The sequence below is a fragment of the Danio rerio genome, chromosome 21, assembly GCF_052040795.2.
Source record: "Danio rerio strain M-AB ecotype USA chromosome 21, GRCz13ab, whole genome shotgun sequence".
NCBI classification, from domain to species: Eukaryota; Metazoa; Chordata; class Actinopteri; order Cypriniformes; family Danionidae; genus Danio; species Danio rerio.
This window is the reverse complement of record NC_141041.1, coordinates 48,874,512-48,897,080: the sequence shown is the minus strand read 5'-3', so window position 1 is coordinate 48,897,080 and position 22,569 is coordinate 48,874,512. Positions and strand designations below refer to the sequence as shown.

Genomic DNA, 22,569 nt, shown 5'->3' with positions numbered 1-22,569 from the left:
AAAGTGATTGTTGCATAATAGGTTCCCTTTAAGCAGATTGAACATAAACCAATGACGTTCTGTGTTGAATTGTGTTGCTTCAGCTCATTTTAAATAAGTAGTTTGAACAAGCAGCAATAAATTGTAGTGTATTAGTGTAGTGTGCTAATAAACATGTGAGGCTAGTTGCTAGGCTAGTCACATCGCTGAAGTAGCATGCGTTTGTTTCATTGAGCGTCACGAGCACGACAGATTGAGCTTCCTCCTTCAGGATGTTTATGTCCACTTGTATATCCTGACCGTGTCAAATTATCACCATTGCAACAGCTGCAGAAAGCGCTCACAGCAGCCTCAGGGAGCACGCTGGCCTATTTTTAATAAATGCAACTCATTCAAGCAATGTTTTCTCATTTTTTTTCTGGCGAAACAGACAGAGGTGAATCTGACAATGCAGCGTGTGTTTGGAGTCGCATTATTGTCTCACTTCAGAGTCACTTTACAAGGTCTAGTATTCAGCCAGGCGTGAGAGAGAGAGGCCTTGATGGTTGTCATGGAGACGGTCGTTGGCTTCAAGGCAAATTGTCTGTGTGAGTGAACCCAGAAGACGTGAAGCTAAATATTAGCGCTGTGCAGATGATAAAACATTCAGGAAATATCCTCAGAGCTTCATTAAGGACAAAACGCTTAATAATACTTGTTAAAATGTGTTTAATAAAAGAATTAAGAGTTTCATTTAGAGTTTAAAGGGCACCTGTTTTACCCTTTTTTCTAAGGTTTAAGAAAATCACATTCTCCAGATTGTGTTAACTCAAAACACCCATCAGATTATTTATTAGACCTTCAGAACTTTCTGCTCTGAACACTATGTAGCTGTATTTGTGGCCTGTTCCTTTAATGCTAGTTCTCCCCACCCAACATTCATACAAGCCTGTCAGAGTGCGCCTCAATCTCCGCCTCGACTCCATCAGATAGACAGCACAGTGACAGACATGAAGCAGATCTCACGTAACATTTGTAAAAAAAAAAAATACTACAGTAATAACTTTCCCAATGATGTATTTGTTGTGGAGTTAATTCAAGACTGTGCAACGATGAGTAACACACAATGTTGTTACAAAGTTCATGCACACACACAGACCCACACACTAGGCTTGGGCGGTATCCAAATTTTGATACCGTCAAACCTCCTCCCTATTTTACCTCGGTATCTGGTATTACCATGCATAATAAAAAAAATTATGACGTAAGGCTCAGGCAGCGTCACCAAACTGTTGGCTTGTGCCTAAACCATTCAGAAACTGAATACTGTATATGCGACCTTAGGTTCGCGGTCAGCTGTTTGTCTTTTTCGTATTAGAGATCTGGGCGGGACGTTCTCTCTCATTCACACACACACACACACACACACGAGGGAGAGACAGCACCAAGCAACGCACAGCACCACTCTCTCTCTCTCATTCACACACACACACACACACACACACACACACACACACACACGAGAGAGAGAGAGACAGCACCAAGCAACGCACAGCACCACTCTCTCTCTCTCATTCACACACACACACACACACACACACACACGAGAGAGACAGCACCAAGCAACGCACAGCACCACTCTCTCTCTCTCATTCACACACACACACACACACACACACACACACACACACAGAGAGAGAGAGCACCAAGCTACACACAGCATTACACTCTCTCTCATTTACACACACACATGTACAGGGAGAACTTGCAAACTCTACACAGAAACGCCAGCTGACCCAGCCGGGACTCAAACCAGTGACCTTCTTGCTGTGATGCGACAGTGCTAACCACTGAGCCACCGTGTCACCATATGTGACTCAACATGGGTTTAAAACAACCCAACATTTAATTTTAACAATGTAAAAGCTTTATGCAGGATAATGAAACATTTATTGGTAGAAGATCACAACAGTGTGTCTTTTCCAGCAAATTCACTGAATGCTTCATGAACTCCATAACAGAGCCGACTGTAACTAGGAAAGACATTAAACACAATTAACTGGCTGTGCTCACAGGGATGCACGATTAAAACTAATGACACAGACATTATAAATAATGACACAGAAATGACTCTCTAAACTTAGCTGAAATCATTAAAGAGCGTTTCCTCGTCTCTATGTCTGTTGTGAGACAAAATTACTCATTTCAATTTCGCAAACCACATAATAAAGCCAGTATTTTGATTTAATATTACACAATGTCTGTGAATATACAGTTGAAGTCAGAATTATTAGCCCCCCTTTGAATTTTCTTTCTTTTTTAAATATTTCCAAAATGTTGTTTAACAGAGCATGGAAACTTTCACAGTATGTCTGATAATATTCTTTCTTCTGGAGAAAGTCTTATTTGGTTTATTTCAGCTAGAATAAAAGCAGTTTTTAAATTTTTTAAAACATTTTAAGGTCAATATTATTAGCCTCTTTAAGCTCTTTTTTGCAATAGTCTGAAATATTATTTACTGTCATCATGGCAAAGATGAAATAAATCAGTTATTAAATGAGTTATTAAAACTATTATGATTACAAATGTGTTGGAAAAAAATCTGCTCTCTGTTAAACATTAAACACAATTTTAAACATTAAAATTAGGGAATAAAATTAAACAGGGGGCCAATAATTCAGGGGGGCTAATAATTCTGACTTCAACTGTATGTAGATATTAGTGCTGGGCAAAATGGAATCGCATCCAAAATAATGGTTTATTTTATACTGATTTTTATTCATTTCATTCAGTTTAGTCACACAGCGGAATGAACCGACAACTATTCCAGCATATGTTTTACCATTATGATGCCCTTTCAGCTGCAACCCAGTACTGGGAAACATCCACACACTTTCACATTGACACAGTTCTTTAATTCCCCTACAGCGCATGTGTTTGGACCAATGAATCTTCATTTTTGTAAACAGTTTGTCTTTTGCAGTAATTTAATGCTGGGCGTGTCATCGTGATTGACAGCTGTGATTGACAGTTTCTCAAAGCAGACCGTCTGAGCTTTCGGCAGGAGACTGAAGTCTTATTATTTGATTTCTGTGATATTTTACCATGACAAAATGAGTTCAGCAGTAAACTATAGCTTCTGGAATAGAGGATCTGGTGGAACACTGTTTATTTGGTAAGGTCAGAGCTTTTTTCAGGCTTCATTAGTTTGCTGATGCACGCATAACCACCCAGATAGCAAAATACACTTGGGCCAGTTCCGGCTAGATTCTCGCCTGCCGGAGAATTACCCCTCGGCCTGACTCCATCTGCTGTACCTACTCTAGTCAATCGGGCCAGATGCGGCTACAAGTCATTAGTCCAAACCAATGACTGTAAAAAATATGGACGACGCGACAGCCCTTTTTCCCATTGAACGCCTTGAGGGCAAAACGCCTGCTTGACGGGCACTGTCGCAAAAGACTGCTGAAATTGGAGCCTTGACATGCGCAGAAGGACTGTCTGATGGAGCCAGAGGAGGAGCCGCGAAAATGAGCAGAGTCGAGCTTCCAATCAAACGCTTTATGTAAAATCAACTACACCCCCCGAACTTCTCAGCATGCGTTTGCTGTCATATCAACACAAATGGATGTAATAACGTTAACAAATATGAGGGTTTTATATATTCATTTGCGCCAGCTCCAGGCCGCAGCGCACAACTTACTCGCGGCGTCGCGGGCTGATTCCGGCTCGCATGCGGCAGCGCCTGCTCGCTCGGCCGCCGCATCTGGCTCGATTGACTCGGACTGGAATCGGGCAGTGAGTCCAGGCATCCGGAGTAGGTCCAGCAGAGGTAACATTAGTCAGTCTGAGCTCTAAGAGATAAGTCTCCGGCAGGCGAGAATCTAGCCGGAACTGTGTTTTGCTATCTGGGTGGCTAGGCGTGTATCAGCAAACTAATAAAGCCCGAAAAAAGCCCTGAACTTAGCGAATAAACAGTGTTCCACCAGGATCATGTATGTCAGAAACTATAGTTTACTGCTGAACTCATTTTGTCATGGTAAAATAACACAGAAATCGAATAATAACATTTCAGTCTACTTCAGTCTCCTGCCGAAGCTCAGACGCCGTGCTTTGAGAAACTGTCAATCACAGCTGTCAATCACGATGACACGCCCAGCATTAAATTACTGCTAAAAACAAACTGTTTACAAAAATGAAGATCTGCACCTATTTCAGCACAATAACCAGTGCCTTAATCGACAAGAACTATCTTTCGGGACATTTTATTGCAAGTGTAATATTTTTTTTTATTTGGGCTCAAGTCTCCTTCATTAACACGGAGGAGGCGGGCTTTATGACTTGTACTGCAGCCAGCCCCCAGGGGGCGATCTAACGGCCGAAACCTTCACTCAAACGTAGGCTTGCGGCACACTTGGTCCAAACACATCCGCTATAGGGGAATTGGAGAACTATGTGTCAAACCGTTTACAAAATTAAAGATCTGCACCTATATCAGCATGATAACCAGTGCCTTAATTGACCAAAACCATCTTTCGGGACATTTTATTGCAAGTGTAATTAATATTTGGGGGGGCTCAAGTCTCCTTCATTAACTCGGAGGAGGAGTACTGCAGCCAGCCCCCAGGGGGCGATCTAACAGCTGAGACCTTCACTCAAAAGCCGGCTTGTGGCATACACTTGGTTTGGACTTGTCGGGGAACACCCGGAGGAAACCTATGGCAAAACAGGGAGAACATGCAAACTCCACACAGAAACGCCAACTCACCTAGCTGGGACTCGAACCAGCGACCTTCTTGATCGTTAACCTGCCCCAGATTTTTATTAAATACAGATTTCTCATTTCTGGGCTGAGCTGTACATTTAAGAAGAGCCTTGTCTTTGCTGCGTGACGAACTTCAGAGAGTGTTTTTTACATCTGAATGTGTGTGTGTTTGTCTCCGCAGGTCAGTGTGTGTACAGTATTTGAGCGCAGTCATGCCTCTGGTTAAGAGGACCATCGAGCCCAAGCACTTGTGCAGAGGAGCGCTGCCCGACGGAGTGACCAACGAGCTGGAGTGTGTCACCAACAGCACACTGGCGGCCATCATCAAACAGCTCGGGGGACTCAGTACGTTCAATTTATTTACATTTACAGCTGCTCATTTAGCATGCGCTCTCATACAGAGAGACTTACTAATGAGGGGTACACCATGCAGTTCGTTAAAGGTGCCGTAGGTGATTGTCTTCAGAAACATGTGTTGTTGTGCTGGTTGAAAGTCCCTCACAGTCCAATAGTAGTGATTAAAGTAAATGATCTAAATGTATTTATATGTATTTTTATATTCTGTATAAGGCATAATACTAAAAAATGTTCATCCAATTAAATATTGTCGGGCCGACATCTTCCATAATTCTGATAAGTAGCTCAAACTGTCCATCAGCAAATGCAGATTTGGGCTTTTGCGCATCTACTGGGGTTGTGTGCTGTCCTGTGCTATCGTGTCGCAGTGGGCACGTTTGCAATTTCAGGAGACGTGGCTTTGAAATACAGTCCCTCCCCTGCCGTCCAAAGCTAATATACTAACCGATTAGCATTTTAGCAGATCACCTACTGCACCTTTAACTCAATTTATCAGTCAAAAATACAGGGTGGGCCATTTATATGGATACACCTGAATAAAATGGGAGTGGTTGGTGATATTAACGTTCTGTTTGTGGCACATTAGTAGATGTGCGAAGGCAAACTTTTCAAAATGGGTGGTGGCCATTTTGATGTCGGCCATCTTGGATCCAACTTTTGTTTTTTCAATAGGAAGAGGGTCATGTGACACATCAAACTTATCGGGAATTTCACAATAAAAACATTGGTGTGCTTGGTTTTAACGTAACATTATTCTTTCATGAGTTATTAACAAGTTTCTGACCACTTATAAAATGTGTTCATTGTGCTGCCCATTGTATTGGATTGTCAATGCAAGCCTCTTCTCCCACTCTTCACACACTGATAGCAACACCACAAGAGAAATGCCAGCACAGTCTTTCAGCATCCATAGCTTTTGGTGCTGCACATCTTGTATCTTGTATCTATACGTTGAAGCATGCATTATTCTGCTGGAAGTAGTCATTAGAAGATGGAGACACTGTGGTCATAAAGGGATGGACATGGTCAGCAACAATACTCAGGTAGGCTGTGGGGATGACATGATGCTCAATTGGTACTAATGGACCAAAAGTGTGTCAAGAAAATCTCCTCCACACCATTACACCACCACCACCAGCCTGAACCACTGATACAAGGCAGGATGGATCCATGCTTTCATGTTGTTAAAGCCAAATTCTGACCCGACTATCCAAATGTGGCAGCAGAAATGGAGACTCATCAGAGCAGGCAGCGTTTTTCCAATCTTCTATTGTGCAGTTTTGGTGAGGCTGTGTGAATTGTAGCCTCAGTTTCCTGTTCTTAGCTGACAGGAGCGGCACCCGGTGTGGTCTTCTGCTGCTGTAGCTCATCCGCCTCAAGGTTGGACGTGTTGTGTGTTCAGAGATGCTCTTCTGCAGAGCTCGGTTGTAACGAGTGCTTATTTGAGTTACTGTTGCCTTTCTATCAGCTGCAACCAGTCTGGCCATTCTCCTCTGACCTCTGGCATCAGCAAGGCATTTGTGCCCACAGAACTGCCGCTCACTGGATATTATCACTATTTCAGAACATTCACTGTAAACCCTAGAGATGGTTGTGCGTGAAAATCCCAGTAGATCAGCAGTTTCTGAAATACTCAGAGCAGCCCGTCTGGCAGCAACAACCATGCCACGTTTAAAGTCACTTAAATCCCCTTTCTTCCCCATTCTGATGCTCGGTTTGAACTGCAGCAGATCGTCTGAACCATGTCTACACGCCTAAACGCATTGAGTTGCCGCCATTTGGCTGATTAGAAATTTGCATTACCAAGCAGTTGGACAGGTGTACCTAATAAAGTGGCCGGTGAGCATATACTTGTTATGAATCGCTCTGTCATTTTCTGGCTAGAACATATCTAAGCCCTTAATTTTCATTGATAAAGCATACATAGTCCTCACTGTAGCGTGTGTTAATAAAGCATTCATTAATGCCTGAGTAATAAGATATCTAAACGCTAGCTTGAATAGTTTATTAATCATTTACTTATTCTGGATGCTCTTAAAAGAACACCAGCTACTCTTAAATAACTGCTTTGTAGATAATGCAATGCTTTTTTTAACTTAACTGTTTGTTAATGTAGAGTTAATGCTTTACAAATTATTCATGTACTATTTGCTGAGGCTTAATAAATGATTCATTATAAAGTGTAACCCGATCATTAGTCATCTCTGAGTTAATGGTGTTTAGCATGGATGCTGTTTGAAGGAATGCTCAGTTTTGTTTGATTGTGTGTGTTTATCCACTCAGGTCGACATGCGGAGGACATCTTCGGGGAGCTTTTTAACGAGGCCAACAGCTTCTACATGCGCATGAACAGTTTACAGGAGCGAGTGGACCTGCTGGCGGTGAAGGTCACACAACTGGACTCCACCGTGGAGGAGGGTACGTCTGATGTGAATGTGCGATTACAGGCAAATACAGGCTTGGGGTATGCATAAAACATCATTAGGCTGAAATTAGCTACTATCTACAGGATTCAATGAATTTAATTAATTACAGCAATTTTCTTAAGGTGTAATTTAACTGGTAACACTTCACAGAGAGGTTGCATTAGTTAATTAGTTCAGGGGTTCCCAAACTTTTCAGCCCGCGACCCCCAAAATAACAATGCCAGTGACTCGCGACCCCCAATATCCTCTGAGGTGGTTATAAATACAGAAACCTTGCATGCAATGACGCAGACACACCAATTAAATTTGTGTCAGTGCTTTAAATGTGCCAGAAAGTATAACCTGATGTTATAAAATCAAAATGCATCTGACGCTATTGCTGCCTTTAATATAATGTAATTACCCCAGGGGGGTCGCAATCCAATAGAACTAGTAACTATAAGCTACTATAGTAACTGTATAGTATATAGTAACTATAAACGACTATTTTTATTTTTATTTTCAGTATAGTTATGGATAAAATATGTTAATTCTTATGGTTTAATAAAAATAAGTAGATTTTTGGAAATCACCAGGCGACCCCCCTTCATTGCCCCGCGACCCCTCGGGGGGTTCCGACCCCCACTTTGAGAACCACTGAATTAGTTAATGCATGTGCTGTCATGAACAAACAACGAACAATACAGTATTTATTACCAAAACAAGCTCATTCTGAAAACGTAGCCCTATATACATTTCTGGAGATCGCGAATAATGTAGCCAGAACTACGTATGGCTGCATTTCGTCTTTAAAATAAATTATACAGGGCGGTGTGATGCCGTTTTTTTCGCGCTTACTAGCAGACCGCTTACCTTAGTGTGGACAGCTTGTTACGGCGTACGTCAGTGGACTTGAGATGCAGTTGACCGTGATGATGAGGTTTGAGTCCGTTGAAGAACTGTTCCAGAAAGCAGGTAAGACAAAAACAGAAGCCAAAAAGTAAAATAAACAAGTAAAAACAAGGTGAGAATGTGGTAAAATCTGAAAAAGTGGTAAAAATCAGGCTTTTTTCCCCCTGGATTGTTTTTGAAAACACTATCAGTTGGGTTTGGGGAAGGAGGAGGGTGGGTGGGTCTGACAGTCAGTCAACAGCGGCCTCTGGTGGATTTACATAAGAGCAGCAGGCGTAAATGTCACTCGCGAGAGAAATTTGAGATCTTAAAAAGCGTATAAAGCAACCACTGGCGGATTCGTGAAAACAAAAACTGCAAAAAATGAGACCCCCTGGGATGTTTTTGCCAATCTCCAGAAATGTATATAGGGCTACAGGGTTGTTTATTACAGTATTTGTTAGGGTTAGGGTTATCAACACACCAAATAAGTATTAGCTTTAATACTTATTAATACTTATTAATTTAATAATATAGCTTTATAGGTTCACTTTTTAATTCAACAAAACTTTTCTTTAAAAACATTAAATTTAAAAAATAATTATTGTCATAAATCTAAAATATGCACAGTAATCTGTCCTTGCCAAAAGTCCCAGATCACCAATTAACTTCACATAGACGGGAGTAATCACCCATTATAGCAATGTTATTGTAAAAAATATACATAATTAAACCATATTAACAAAAATAACAGTAAGAGAAAAAAGCGGGTGAAACATACCGTGTTTGATAATGAAAGGATGATCACGTGCACATGGTTAATATGGGTCTTTTAATAATCTGTTCAATGAAAGCAGTGACCGCTGCTGCTTACAAAAGAATGTGTATTTTTTTTTTATCTCGAGCTCTCGAAAGCAGCAGGACTGTCTGTGGGTGCGCGATCATCGCTCTTTGTCCAGTCTATTTCAAAGGGAACAGATCGCACTAGTTTTGCTTCTTCAAGGCATGGTCCCTTTGCCTAAGTAAATGGGAGCGCGCGTATCACATCACATCACCTATGCACGCGAGTGATCATCCTCTCGTTCGGTATTTACCTAATTTTATGCTGTTTTGCTTGCGCGAACACAGTTATTTTTGTCAGTCATGCTGCTTATCGATTCTAAGATCACATTTGCACGAATATTGGGCCATGCTTATTGTCGAACCCTGCTTTTAAGAAAACTACACTTTGTAGCAGATTTCCAACCAGCCAAAGTGGCTAGTGGTGGTGTCTGTCTTACCCGCCACAGCTGAACTCTACCCGCATTTGGCAGGTTGGCGGGTGTTAATATAAAGCCCTGGTTACGTTAGTTATTGAAAATTGAGTTGTTGATTTCATGTAACTCACGCTGCATTAGTTAATGAGAAAGATTTCTGGCTCTGTGTGCTACAGTCTCCTTACAGGACATCAACATGCGGAAAGCCTTCAAGAGCTCCACTATCCAGGACCAGCAGGTGGTGTCCAGAAACTCCATCCCGAACCCTGTGATGGAGGTTTACCAGCGCTGCGACAAACCACCACCCCTCAACATCCTCACGCCGTACAGGTCAACAGATATCCATTACATAAATAGAAACTCATTACGCTTTCCCATCACATTCACTTTAAAATCAAAAGCATTTCATTTTGGTGTGTTTCTACATGTTAAGGCATTTTTGTACACATATTTGTATATATTGTATTTAAAACATTTTTGCTATGTTTGGTAATTTTTGGCACAACTAATGACAAAAATCCCAAGTGCTGTTTAGCGAAGCAAAATATTTTTTTCCCATATAATTGTCTATTATGTTTTTACTCTGCAAAAATTCTTATTTCTTTTCGTTTAGTTATATACATAGAAATAAGAAATATAGCAAGAAATAAAGCCGTTTCTAATATATCAATTTCAGGCGTTGGTTAGAACAAAAACTGTTTTTAATATGGAAAATATTCCTTCTATTGCGTGCTGTTGCTTTAATTTAGAACATGGTTTAAATCAGCCTTTAGGCTCGATAGTCAGGCTCGCTCTTGTTGGTCATCAATCCGGCAACCTGTGCCTGTGTTTGTTTTGATCCAGGAATGCAATACCTAGTTCAACCACTGGGTGTCAAACTTACATACTGCACCTTCAAGCCTTTAAATGTCACTTTAAGCTGAATACTAGTATCCTGAAAATATATATAGTCAAATATTATGTGCTGTCATCATGACAAAGATAAAATAAATTAGTTATTAGAACTTATTAATTAAAATGATTATGTTACGTGTGTTGAGATTTATAGGGATTTTATGTTATGAGTAAAGTGATTAAATTACTTGAGTAATTAAATTTCTTTTGAGATAAATGTCTAGACCACACAATATATATTAACAATATATTAAATGGCAGTTCTTCTTGTGTTGTGTAGAAATTAAACCTCTCCCAAAACACTGCTCTGCCCATAATTAAACAGCTCTAATTCTCTTTAGGCACAGTGCTTCACAGTAAAATTATTTTATATTTGAAGAATTGTCATTTGAGTTGCAGAATGTTCAGCTTTTTTGTCATTATTAGCACTTTATTCAAGTTCAATGTTGGGTTATTGCAAAATAAAAGGTTATAATAATGTCAGCTGATCCGTTTTGGTAATGAACAAACATGAAAATAAAATCTGAGTGACTTTTTTTATTAATGCAAAATAATGTAAAAATTGTGATTATTAGTATTAAGGAAAAGGGTTTAATTTCTAAAGCGAATCTTGTGTTTTCTTACAGGGATGACAAAAAAGATGGGCTCAAATTCTACACAGATCCGTCCTATTTCTTCAACCTGTGGAAGGAAAAGATGCTGCAAGCCACAGAAAACAAGAGGAAGGAGAAACGACGACAGAAGGTGAGTGTGTGTTCGCGTGTGTCTGTGTGGGTGTTCCTTGTATTTCTCACATTGTGAGCAAATGTCAAATGTCCCCACAAGTATAGCCATACCAGTAAATCTTGACCTTGTGGGGACTTTTTTTGTATTCATAAGGAAAACGGCTCATAAATCACACAGAATCAAGCATTTTGAATTGTGTGTGTGTGTGTGTGCGTGTGTGTGTGCCCATTATTCCTTATACTGTGAGCACCAAATGTCCCCACAAGTATAGCAAAACCAGAATATTTTGACCTTGTGGGGACATTTTAGTCTCTTTGAGCATTTTAAATTGTCTAGTCTCATTAAACGTGCAGTATTGACTTGTATTGTTGTTGTGTTATTGTCGTGGTAATAAACCTGACATTATCACAGATGACATAACAGGAGACAGATGGGAAAACCAGAACACCAAGTGCACGACAAAGTAGCCATTCATTCAAGAAACAATAAAGAGGATGTGTGAAAAAGAACTAGAGATTAATAATAATAATAATAATAATAATAATAATAATAATAATAATAATAATAATAATAATAATATTCATTCATTAATTTTTTTCTGGCTTATTCCCTTTATTAAATCAGGGGTTGCCAGGAGTGGTCATTAGAGTGCACTGAATAGCGAAAACTGTATGAAACATGGCTAGTCAATGTTAAATAACACGCTATCATAACGGAATTAAATCAGTTTTTTTTTTGTAAAAACTATTTTAAAAAAAGCTATAAATTTGACCTGTTTTGTATGGTAACTAACAATAGACATCACGCTTCACCTTCATAATCCTCAGGTGATCATTTACAGACTTTGCTTGTTCCTTCCACACAGTGAAATATCTCTCAAACTGTTTGTATTTTTCCCTCTCAGCAAGAGCAGAAACACACCGAGGATCCCACCCGCGAGGTCAAAAAAGTTCGTAAAGCTCGTAACCGGCGTCAGGAGTGGAACATGATGGCGTACGATAAAGAGTTTCGTCCGGACACTCGACTGACGCCGTCGCCTTACCACGGCATGTCATCCGAAGGCTCTCTGTCTCCAGACCGGTGCGTATCTTCATCTCTACACTGCATGGACACATTAGAGAGTAGACCAGGGGTGGGCAATACATTTTACTAACAGGCCACTGGGGAGGTTTTATGCTGTGTTCACACCAGACGCGGCACGTAAGAATAAATCGTACTATTCACTCATAAATAGACCCGTGAACATTTTGAATTTACGCGTCGTCAAATTCACTTTACAGTAGACGTCAATTTGTGTCATGGGCAGGGCTTCTGTTTGCCCGGTGACTTTAGCTTTATTTGATTAATTTTACCGTGATAGTAGCTGTGTTTATGTGCTTTAGGAAGGCTGAAAAACAGCGTAAATTTGTTCGGCGCCGTGTCTGAGTGCACTAGATCCTTTGAGAGGTGCACCCAGCTCAGTGAGTTCATCAACTTCTCCAGAAACTGTACCTGGATGGTGGAGGCTTTCAGCGGTGCTTCAGACTGAGCTGAGCATAGTTTGTTGAGCTGTTGTCTGGTGTCGGCTAGAAGGTTTCTCCCTCACGACACCAACAACAGGCACTACGTCATAATCACACAGCTGACCACGACACTGAGGTTCGAGTCCGGTTCCAGAATGTGGGTAAGACTAAAACAGAAGCCGAAAATTAAAAAAGTAACTAACATGGTGGTAATATGGTAAAATCTAAAGCATGGTAAAAATCAGGCGAGGGCTTTTCTTCTTCAGGATTGCTTTTTAAAACTGTCTGTTTGGGTTTAGAGAAGTAGGCGGGTCAATCTGTGCTCTTAAAAATACTATTGGTTGGATTTAGGGAGGAGGAGGGTGGGTCAGTTGATCAGTCAGTCAGTCAGTCAGTCAATCAGTCGACAGCGACCTCTGGTGGATTTATGCGAAAACAGCAGGCGCCAATGGCACTTGATAGAGAAATCGGAGATCTGAAAAAGCGTACACAGCGGCCTCTGGTGGATTCGCGAAAACAAAAACTGCAAAAAAAATGTAGCTCCTGGGACGTATTTAGCACTCTCTAGAAATATATACAGGGGTACGTTTTCAGAGCCTGGGTTGAATGTATCTGATTATCCAGAGATGCTTTGTGTTTGATTTTTACCCAGGTCTGGTATGTCAGATGAACATTCGTACCCCGCAAGCCCCAACCACCCTCAGGAAGTGGGTGGAGTAGGGCCTGATGGAAAAGACGGTGGCCCCACTCAGACTCAGTCTCTGGACAGAGCGTATCGGCCGGCGGTCTCGTCCTCTGCGGCGTCAGCCCGACAGCACTCTCTGGGCCGCGTTCAGCCGCATCACGGGCCCCCGCCGGCGGACTCATCCCTCAACGGGCCACGGCCTGCTGCTGCTAAAGACTACAGGCATGTCTCTCCCTGTCTCTCTCTCTCTCACTTTCTCCATTCAACTGAGCTTAATGGACTCTCTTCACATTTCGCATGTTTCTTAGCGCAGAAGTCTTCATAGTTGGTAAACTTAGAGCGCAGTGAGTGGGAGAGTACAACGAAGAAATTTTGTGTAATCTTATTTGCTGAAATAATAAAAGAAAAACTCCACTATGGTGTTATCAAAACTTTCAGAAAAAGGAAAACAATATTGTGTGCTTTTGGCCCCGTTTACACTAATTTGTTTTAGTTTTAAAATGCATAAGTTTTGCTACGGTTACGCCATCCGTCCACACTATGCTGGAGTTTTCGAGTGCCGAAAACGAAGCGTTTTAAAACGCTGGAGAAGCCGTCTTCGTTCTAAAACGCTGCTGCTCCATCTTAGTGTGGATGGGGAAAATCGGAGACATCTGAAAACTGCTCTGATTGGGGCTTTCCCTCGATATTAAGTAGCCTAACACACAGTTCAGTCCTGCATCCTCTCCTTGTAAGTTCAGATTTCTTTAGTTTAATATGGAAAACAAACTCCCGAGGACACGTCAGGTAAATCTTCAAAGAGAACAGTGTACTGCACAACCTCATTCACATCTCCCTGGCTATGCGTTTCACTTTCTTAACAATAAAATGAAAACATGATATAAGGAACTGCTATTTTCATTTTGATATTAACAACTTAACAGACACCAAAAATGTTGAGGCGTCGTGTAGCTGCATATTTATATGACTGTCATCTTCACTGTGTGGATAGTTATAACAAAACAGAGCCGATAACATCACTGCCTCCTTTCATTTTCAGTGAAAATACGAAACACACCCTCTCTTTTGCTGAATATCAGTTTTAATAATCAGTAATGGTCATTATGAAAGTATAACTTACAATAAGTTTATACGTTATAGAAAATAAAGGCAAGCAATCAGTCAAAATGCAGAATAAGTGTAAGCGGTTACAATTATTAATATATTAACCTACTTATCTTTGCGCTCAGCCAAAACACGTTGCATAAGAACAGATAATAGATTCAAAAGACCAAAGTCAGGGAATATGTCAATAGTTTTATAGTCATTATAATAGAATATGTCATAGATATAGACAACAAGATGAATTTAAAATCACGTTTAACAAATATAGTGAGATTAGATCCAGCGGTAGATCCTTGATGAACAGTCAGACGTGCACAGCTCTCATATGGGTAGATATGCCCAAAGCACACTGCAGTGCATGGCTGTGTGTGTGTGTAGTTACCTGATGTGCTTTTACAGTGATGTAGTATGGACAGAGAGTTGTTCAGAAACGCTGGGTGAAACGCGGACGCTGATCGTTTTCATTCTAAAACGTCATTTTAAAACTAAAATGTATTAGTGTAAACGGGCCTTACTGTCCTGCACCCATAGACTCAGTATGTCAAATGCCTCACACAAGCGGTAATTCGTAAAAAAATAATGTATCTCTTCCCAACAGGGAAAAACACCAACAATCAAGAATTCATGTTATATGCTGTTATGGCTTTTCAATCAAAAAATGTGATTATAATGGAAGTCAAAACAGCTTTGAACAGTACACAAGGGTTGAAGATCTTTCCTTTGCATTCACTCTACAGCGGTCATCAAATGCATGAGCACTTCATCCCGCCGGCTCCTCCTCCACCTCCACCCCTCATCCCATCGTCTCAGACGGCCTTCGACAGCACATCTGGCCCTCCATCTCTGGCTCCGGGGACAATGGCGTCTCTGCGGCCCTACAGCCCGTCTCCTCCTCCCGCTCCTCCATCTGGCTACACCGCTTCTCCTGCACACGCTGTGATGGGTGGGCCTCCGGTGGCTCCGCCTCCTCCTCCTCCAGGACCGCCCACTCACGCCCCATCCCCGTCCCGGGCTGCTCACCCGTCTGGAGACTCCACTCTTCAAAGGAAGGGCCCGGTACCCCTCATCCCCATGAGCGATGCCCGCAGCGATCTGCTGGCCGCTATTCGCAGAGGTCAGTGGATAAAAGCAAACGTCCTTTCAATGTTTGTTCATTAATTTTCCTTCGGCTTAGTCCCTTATTTATCAGGGGTCGCCGCCTGAATAAACCACCAACTATTTTACCATATAGTATATAGCATTTTCCGCCATATGCGGATGCCCTTCCTGCTGCAACCTAAGATTGAGAAACACCCATTTACACACACACACTCATACACTATGGACAATTTAGTTCATCCAATTCACCTATAGCTCATGTGTTTGGACTTGTGGGGGAAACCGGAGCACCCGGAGGAAACCCACGCCAACATGGAGAGAACATGCAAACTCCATACAGAAATGCCAACTGACCCGGCCGAGGCTCGAACCAGTGACCTTCTTGCTGTGAGGTGGCAGTGCTAACCACTGAGCCACCATGCTGCCCCTTTCAGGCATATTTTAGTAAACAAAAATTAAATCTGTACTGTAAAAAGCTATTAGTTGACTTTACTTTAAAAAAAGTGACATGTTGCCCAGTGTTCATTATAACAGCAAATATTTATCTAGTTTTAGTTTTAGTCATTTGACTTAAATTCCATTTTAGTTTGTCGTATTTTAGTCGACTAAATTTCATAAGATTTTAGTCAACTAAGTCTACTCTAGAGACTTAGAGTCTGAGTGGTACGGTTCGGTACGGATCGGTTTGGTACGCTATTTCCATTGTCAAAAGGCCTACCGAACCGTACCATACCACTTTTTCAGCACCCTTTCGAAAGGGTACCAAACACAAGAAAGGGTACCAAAAGGTGGAGCTAGATGCGCAGCTGAATGCTATTGGTTTACAGAGATACGTCCTTCTCTTACGCAACAAGCCAGAATGAAAACAAAAAACCCGCCATGTGTAAAATACACAAACATCCGAGAGATTACAGCATAATTACATATACATATCATAACAAGCCATGGTCGACCCGGGCTCAAACATACCTTGTCGTCGTCTTGATGAACAGCCACAAAGCCATGGAGTAGAGCAGAATCTACACCAGGGGACACCAATCCTGGTCCTGGAGGGCCGGTGTCCCTGCAGGGTTTAGCTCCATCTTGCCTCAACACACCTGCTTGGATGTTTCAAGTATACCTAGTAAGAACGTGATTAGCTTGTTCAGGTGTGTTTGATAAGGGTTAGAGCTAAAATCTTCAGGGCACCGGCCCTCCAGGAACAAGTTTGGTGACCACTGATCTACACTGTGCCTTGTAGTTTTTTACGAGCCAGTCTGAAGCATGAGCGTTTTCGCTTTCTTGCTTGCGCGAGCCACGCGTCTAAATCTGAAATAACAAACTTCTTGAGCTGATGATAATAACGTGCGCTTGATAAATGATGTGTTTTTAAAACCCGTTCCTGTCAGACACTGACAAACACGAGAGTGAAGCGAGGAAAAAAAGAAGCACGTTATTTCTTCAGCAAACATGAACAAACTGCCTTGTTTAACTATTACCATCACCTTCTGGACTATTATGAACTCAGAATGATGGAGTTACTGTGTAACAGAGGCTACACGTGCGGCTGAAGATTACAGACACAGATGAGAGGTTTTCACTGACTGTAGGCTAAACTTTGTGTTGTGTTGAACCTAAATAAGGACTAAATGTCTGCTGTTTGAAGTTCTCCTGTAGTTGGTAACATATCGGAGACTGTAAGAGGCTGTATGTGTTCATATATGTTCATTTATTTATTTATTTATTTAATATAATTACAGACGTCACAGTAGGCTATTTCGCGCTGTCCTTGATCTGCAGTTATAATCAACTCCTGTTCATAGAAAAGTTCATAATAAACATTTATACACATGTATTTATGTGTGTAAAGCGTCTGTGTTGTGAGAAGTGCTTCTCATATGATATGTGAGTGACCTGTACAGTTTACTGTAGACATTTCCTCGAGCGAGAATGATGCGACAGAAACTTTCTGTCATACACCACACCCACCAAAAGGGTACCCTGATGACCCGTACCGACCCGAACCGTACCGTACTGTACCACTCAGTGGAAACGAGCAATTATTTGACTAAAATATATTTGGTTTAATTTAAATATAATTTAATAAAAATATTATATACATTCATTTATACAAAGAAAAATACAAATAATAAATATTTTTCTCTGAACTGTTGCCATGTCATTATAGTTTAATCATACAAACCAACGCCCCTATGGAAGATGATGTTATCACATCCCACGTCTACTGTGGATCAGTTACTTTCCAAATGTGTGTGTGTGTGTGTGTGTGTGTGTGTGTGCGTGTGTGCGTGTGTGCCTGTGTGTGTGTGTGTATGTGTGCGTCATGCATCACACACCAAGATTAATTCTTACCAAAATACATCCCCAAATCACATTCTCGTGTAGTTTTTATTAGTCAAGAAAAAGGTCAGTATGTTTGTATCATAGTTGTCGTCATCATTATTTAACTTTTATTTAGTTTCTTCTAGTTTTCGTTGGTAGAAACATGTTCGTCACAAAAATTATGATGAAAACTTTTCATCAACGTAATTAACTCTGATGTTGCCTTAACACTAGAACTACCTGAGAGCGTTTTTAATTTTTGCAATTTAATAACTTTGTTAATTTAATAACAAATATCTATAAATAACTGACTTTTACTAAGTATGTGTATATTTTTGTTATTTTATTTCATCAAATTACCAAAGAGTTATGATTATTTCTACCTAGAACTGCCATAGCAATCAAAATAACCACAGGCATTTCACATGTCTGCTACTTTTCCTCGTGACTTTAAATATGCGTGCCTCTGTTGCCTAGCAACTTCCTGTTATTAAAAATTTTTAATTTCGGTTGGCACAACCATAACTTTACTTCAGATATGTCTTTCAAAATAGGTGACGCAGTGGCGCAGTAGGTAGTGCTGTCGCCTCACAGCAAGAAGGTCACTGGTTGGAGCTTCGGCTGGGTCAGTCGGCATTTCTATGTGGAGTTTGCATGTTCTCCCTGCGTTCGCGTGGGTTTCCTCCGGGTGCTCCGGTTTCCCCCACAAGGCCAAAGACATGCGGTACAGGTGGATTGGGGAGGCTAAATTGTCTGTAGTGTATGAGTGTGTGTGGATGTTTCCCAGAGATGGGTTGCAGCTGGAAGGGCATCCGCTGTGTAAAACATATGCTGGAGAAGTTGGTGGTTCATTCAGCAGTGGCGACCCCAGATTAATAAAGGGACTAGGCTGAAAAGAAAATGAATGAATGTCTTTCATGTTTATTCAGTGTCTCGAAAAACCTTCTCCCCCGAAGAAATCGAAATTAGTTATTATAAACATATACATGTGTAAACCAATGTCTAAATTGAAATGCAAATTCTTAGTCTAGATTTACAGAAGGAAAAGAAAGATTACGGACCCACACAAAAAGCTCAGGACAGGCATCTGCATTCATTGACCTGTTGTCCGTTTCTGCAGGTATTCAACTCCGCAAGGTGCAAGAGCAGAGAGAGCAGGAGGCCAAGAAAGAGCCGGTGGGTAACGATGTGGCCACAATCCTGTCCCGACGCATCGCCGTAGAGTACAGCGAATCTGACGAGGACTCGGAGCCTGAGGAGAACGAATGGTCTGATTGAGACCCAGAAACTGAGACCACCATCATGATGCTGCTATTCTCCATTCCTGCACAGAAACACACTCACTCCTCATCCAGCAAAACTCGACTGGTGCGATGCAAAGAGGAAGGACCGCGTGTGCAGAAACAGACAGGTGATAATAGCCTAATAGCCAAACACTAATACTGGTAAACAACTGTAGAATTAACAGGATGAACTTACAGGGTTAGTTCACACAAAAATGAAGATTACCCCATGATTTAGTCACTCTGAAGGTGTCCTAGGTGTATATGTTTTTTTTTCTTTCAGAGCAATTCCATGCAAATGTCAATCTTGCCTCATAAAAATCAGCAAAATATCTAAACCTTTTTTAAGATTATTTAAGATTTTTTTTAAAGATTTTTGACAGGAGTGTGTTTTTGAGACAGAAATTGACTCCGGTCCAGCAGATGGCGCTAATGCAAAAAAAATGCATGTCAAATGTAGGAGAATAAGATTAGGTCACCAAATCATCTTTAAAAAGTAGTATAAATCAGTTTATAAAGGGTTAAATATATATATATAGAACGGGTTTACATTCAGCCTCTTTACTTCATCTTTACTTTACTTTTACTCTTTACTTTACTCCTTTACTTTGGTGGAGTAAGGAAACGGTGGAAACTCCCTCCACTGTAGTGATAGGTTGGTTATGAACAATTCGTTAATTTTGAACGAATCTTCAATATGACTCGGGAACTACGAGTCCTCTCAGGGAGTGATTCGTTCATCCGCGCGTGCGCACATTTGTGCAGGTAGTATTGTTAATTTCAAGTCTTCATCACATTGGCAGAAGCCAATCATATGCGTTTAGAGCCGGAAAAATAATTGATCCGTTCATCTCTCGAGTCCTCTATCGGGTCTGAGTCATTCGTTCCTCACGGGCCAATCATACGCGTTTAGGGCCGGAAAAAGAATTGAACCGTTCATCTCTCGAGTCCTCTATCGGGTCTGAGTCATTCGTTCCTCACGGGCCAATCATACGGGTTTAGGGCCGGAAAAAGAATTGAACCGTTCATCTCTCGAGTCCTCGGGTTTGAGTCATTCTGTCACGTGATGAATGACGAATGATCATGGCTCTTATCGGCTTAGACTGTACATTGATTAAGATTATATGTGACTGTCAGTGTAACGTTAACGAACCCCTGACATTTGAAGACATGGAGGTGAGCAAAGAGACAACAATACCTTCATAGATAAAAGAGCAGGTAAACATTGAATTAATATTTCTCCGTATAGTATTCTATTTATGACTTATTTGTCGTGTGATCAACCTTTTGGGCTAGTTGTAGATGTGTTTGTAAGCAATTTGTAACATTTTAATAATATTTTAGCAAATTGAATCAAATGAACGAAATGACTCGAAAAAAGATTCGTTCATCTCGATGAACAAGACTCAAAGATCCGAGTCAGTAAAATGATCTGAACATCCCATCACTACTATTTAAACAACGGTGCGGAAAATGTGAAAATTAGGGTTGCGCTGGTCTGAAAATGGCAACAAATCATGCCAAACACGTCCTGAGCCGTAATGCGCCGGGTGTATGATAGAGCCCAAGGGCCTACGAAATCATAAGTTACATAAATCAGAAGTTACATAAATAAATTTATAAAGTGTAAAAAGAGGTTACTTTTCTTACAAAAACAAATAAATACAGGAGACCATGACATGGAGCTGTGAGGGCTCTTTTGATTTTGGATGGATGCACTTTATTGCACTTAAATTAGCCGCAGTTAGCCATTGTAGAGCTGGAAAAGCACACAATAAAATTTTAGATAACAATAAAAATTGGATTCAACTGAAATAATCATAAAATGACCTCAAGTGTGATTAAATCATGGGATAGTTTTCATTTTTGTGTGAATTTTATATCCTTAATTAAAATATTTACAGCAGAAATCCAGGAATTCACTGGTAATTTCACAACTTATCATTCCAGAAAACTGCCGGAACTAATTTTCCAATAACTTTTTATGAAAAAAGGGCCTGTTCACACATGATCTAGCAGTATTTTTTCCAGAAAAGTCTGTATGCGTGAAAGGGGCCATCATAAAAACAAAAGAACGAGGTGAGGTCAAACTTTAAGACCTTCAGAGTCTCATTATTACGATGTAAATTCACCATTTGCCAAGAAAGTACTTACAAACATATTCCTTCTGTGATTTTGATGATATACTTTGCTAGTTGTCCAGAGAATATAGCGAACTGCATATCCATCTCTTGTGGTAGCCTACACAGAAATGATGGTGTTAATTTTCCGCTCAGATCATCGCCACAGTATTGTTTCTCCGACTTGAGACGCCCTGAACGCTGTATGGACAATCAGTTCACCGCTATAATCAAAGTACATTTATCTCTCCATTATACAAGATTTGTCACTGTGTTCAATTGTGGACGGTGTTGTGCTGAATATTTATACCCCGATTAAACAGTGAGTACATTTATTGATGCTCTCATCATTATTTTGTTTTTAATTCCATAAAGAACAGATGTGGCCAATAATTTATTACTGCTTGCAGTTTACTAATAGTGTGTGTATTGTATGTGTGTGTGTGTGCCTAAATGTGTAAGACGAGGTGACAAAGTGCAAGACTGTGACATTGCCATTTTTTAGACTATTATAATTTATAACAATACTGTGTCATTTAAAGTACTGTATCATTAATGTGTTTTACAATTTATGGTTGTATAGATTTTTGTAACACTGCTCAAGAGACAAAGTGGCAATCTTATTATCTTAATATGCTTAAACTGTATATCATGTTGTAGAAACAGAGCTTAATGTGCATGTATCAATAATAAATAAATCTAAAAACTGTACATTTTGCTTCTATTGATTCATTTTCCTTTAGCTTAGTCTCTATTTCAGAGGTCGCCACAGTGGAATGAGCCACTAACTATTCCGGCATATGTTTTAGCCCATCCACCCTATACGCAACCCATACTGCCGAACCACCAGGGGCCGCACCTTGCTTTTAAATGTGAGTCTGTTCTGTGCTTTTGTTTTATTTAGGAATTAAAATACGTTGAAATAAATATAAAAATGGCGGGAATCCTTTCCTTTTCATTACAGGTGTTGTTGCCACTCCTATGCAATCATCAAAACAGTCATATAGCGGTGCGTGACTGTCAGCTGACGCGCTCCATAGTGATAAACAGACTGTTTCCCTAACAGATTCTGTACACATGATTTGAAGCGGAGCTAAGTCTGGGTTTTGGGTGCCAATTTGAACAGACATCCCTGCTGAAAAATCCAGCTTAAACCAGCCTAGGCTGGTTGGCTGGTTTTAGCTGGTTGACCAGCCTGGTTTT

General features: G+C 40.7%; 1 protein-coding gene across 4 annotated transcripts in view; it reads left to right on the top strand.

The window, feature by feature from the left end:
- si:ch73-362m14.4 overlaps positions 1–22,077 on the top strand; it is a 28,294-nt gene extending 6,217 nt beyond the window's left edge. Inside the window, exons 1-11 of one of the 4 annotated variants that reach the window (XR_015520744.1) lie at positions 3,426–3,790; positions 4,905–5,068; positions 7,364–7,498; positions 9,809–9,962; positions 11,153–11,270; positions 12,157–12,332; positions 13,407–13,661; positions 15,281–15,657; positions 19,084–19,374; positions 21,241–21,325; positions 21,442–22,077. Coding sequence is in view for 1 of the 4 variants with exons in the window: in XM_087301945.1 (XP_087158071.1) it covers positions 4,936–5,068; positions 7,364–7,498; positions 9,809–9,962; positions 11,153–11,270; positions 12,157–12,332; positions 13,407–13,661; positions 15,281–15,657; positions 19,084–19,241 (1,506 nt within the window). In the remaining 3 variants the exon portion in view is untranslated. Of the gene's footprint in view, positions 1–3,425; positions 3,791–4,904; positions 5,069–7,363; positions 7,499–9,808; positions 9,963–11,152; positions 11,271–12,156; positions 12,333–13,406; positions 13,662–15,280; positions 15,658–19,083 lie in introns of those variants that run through there. The other 3 variants (XR_015520743.1, XR_015520742.1, XM_087301945.1) reach the window with 3 other exon arrangements.
- Positions 22,078–22,569: the final 492 nt, after the last annotated feature.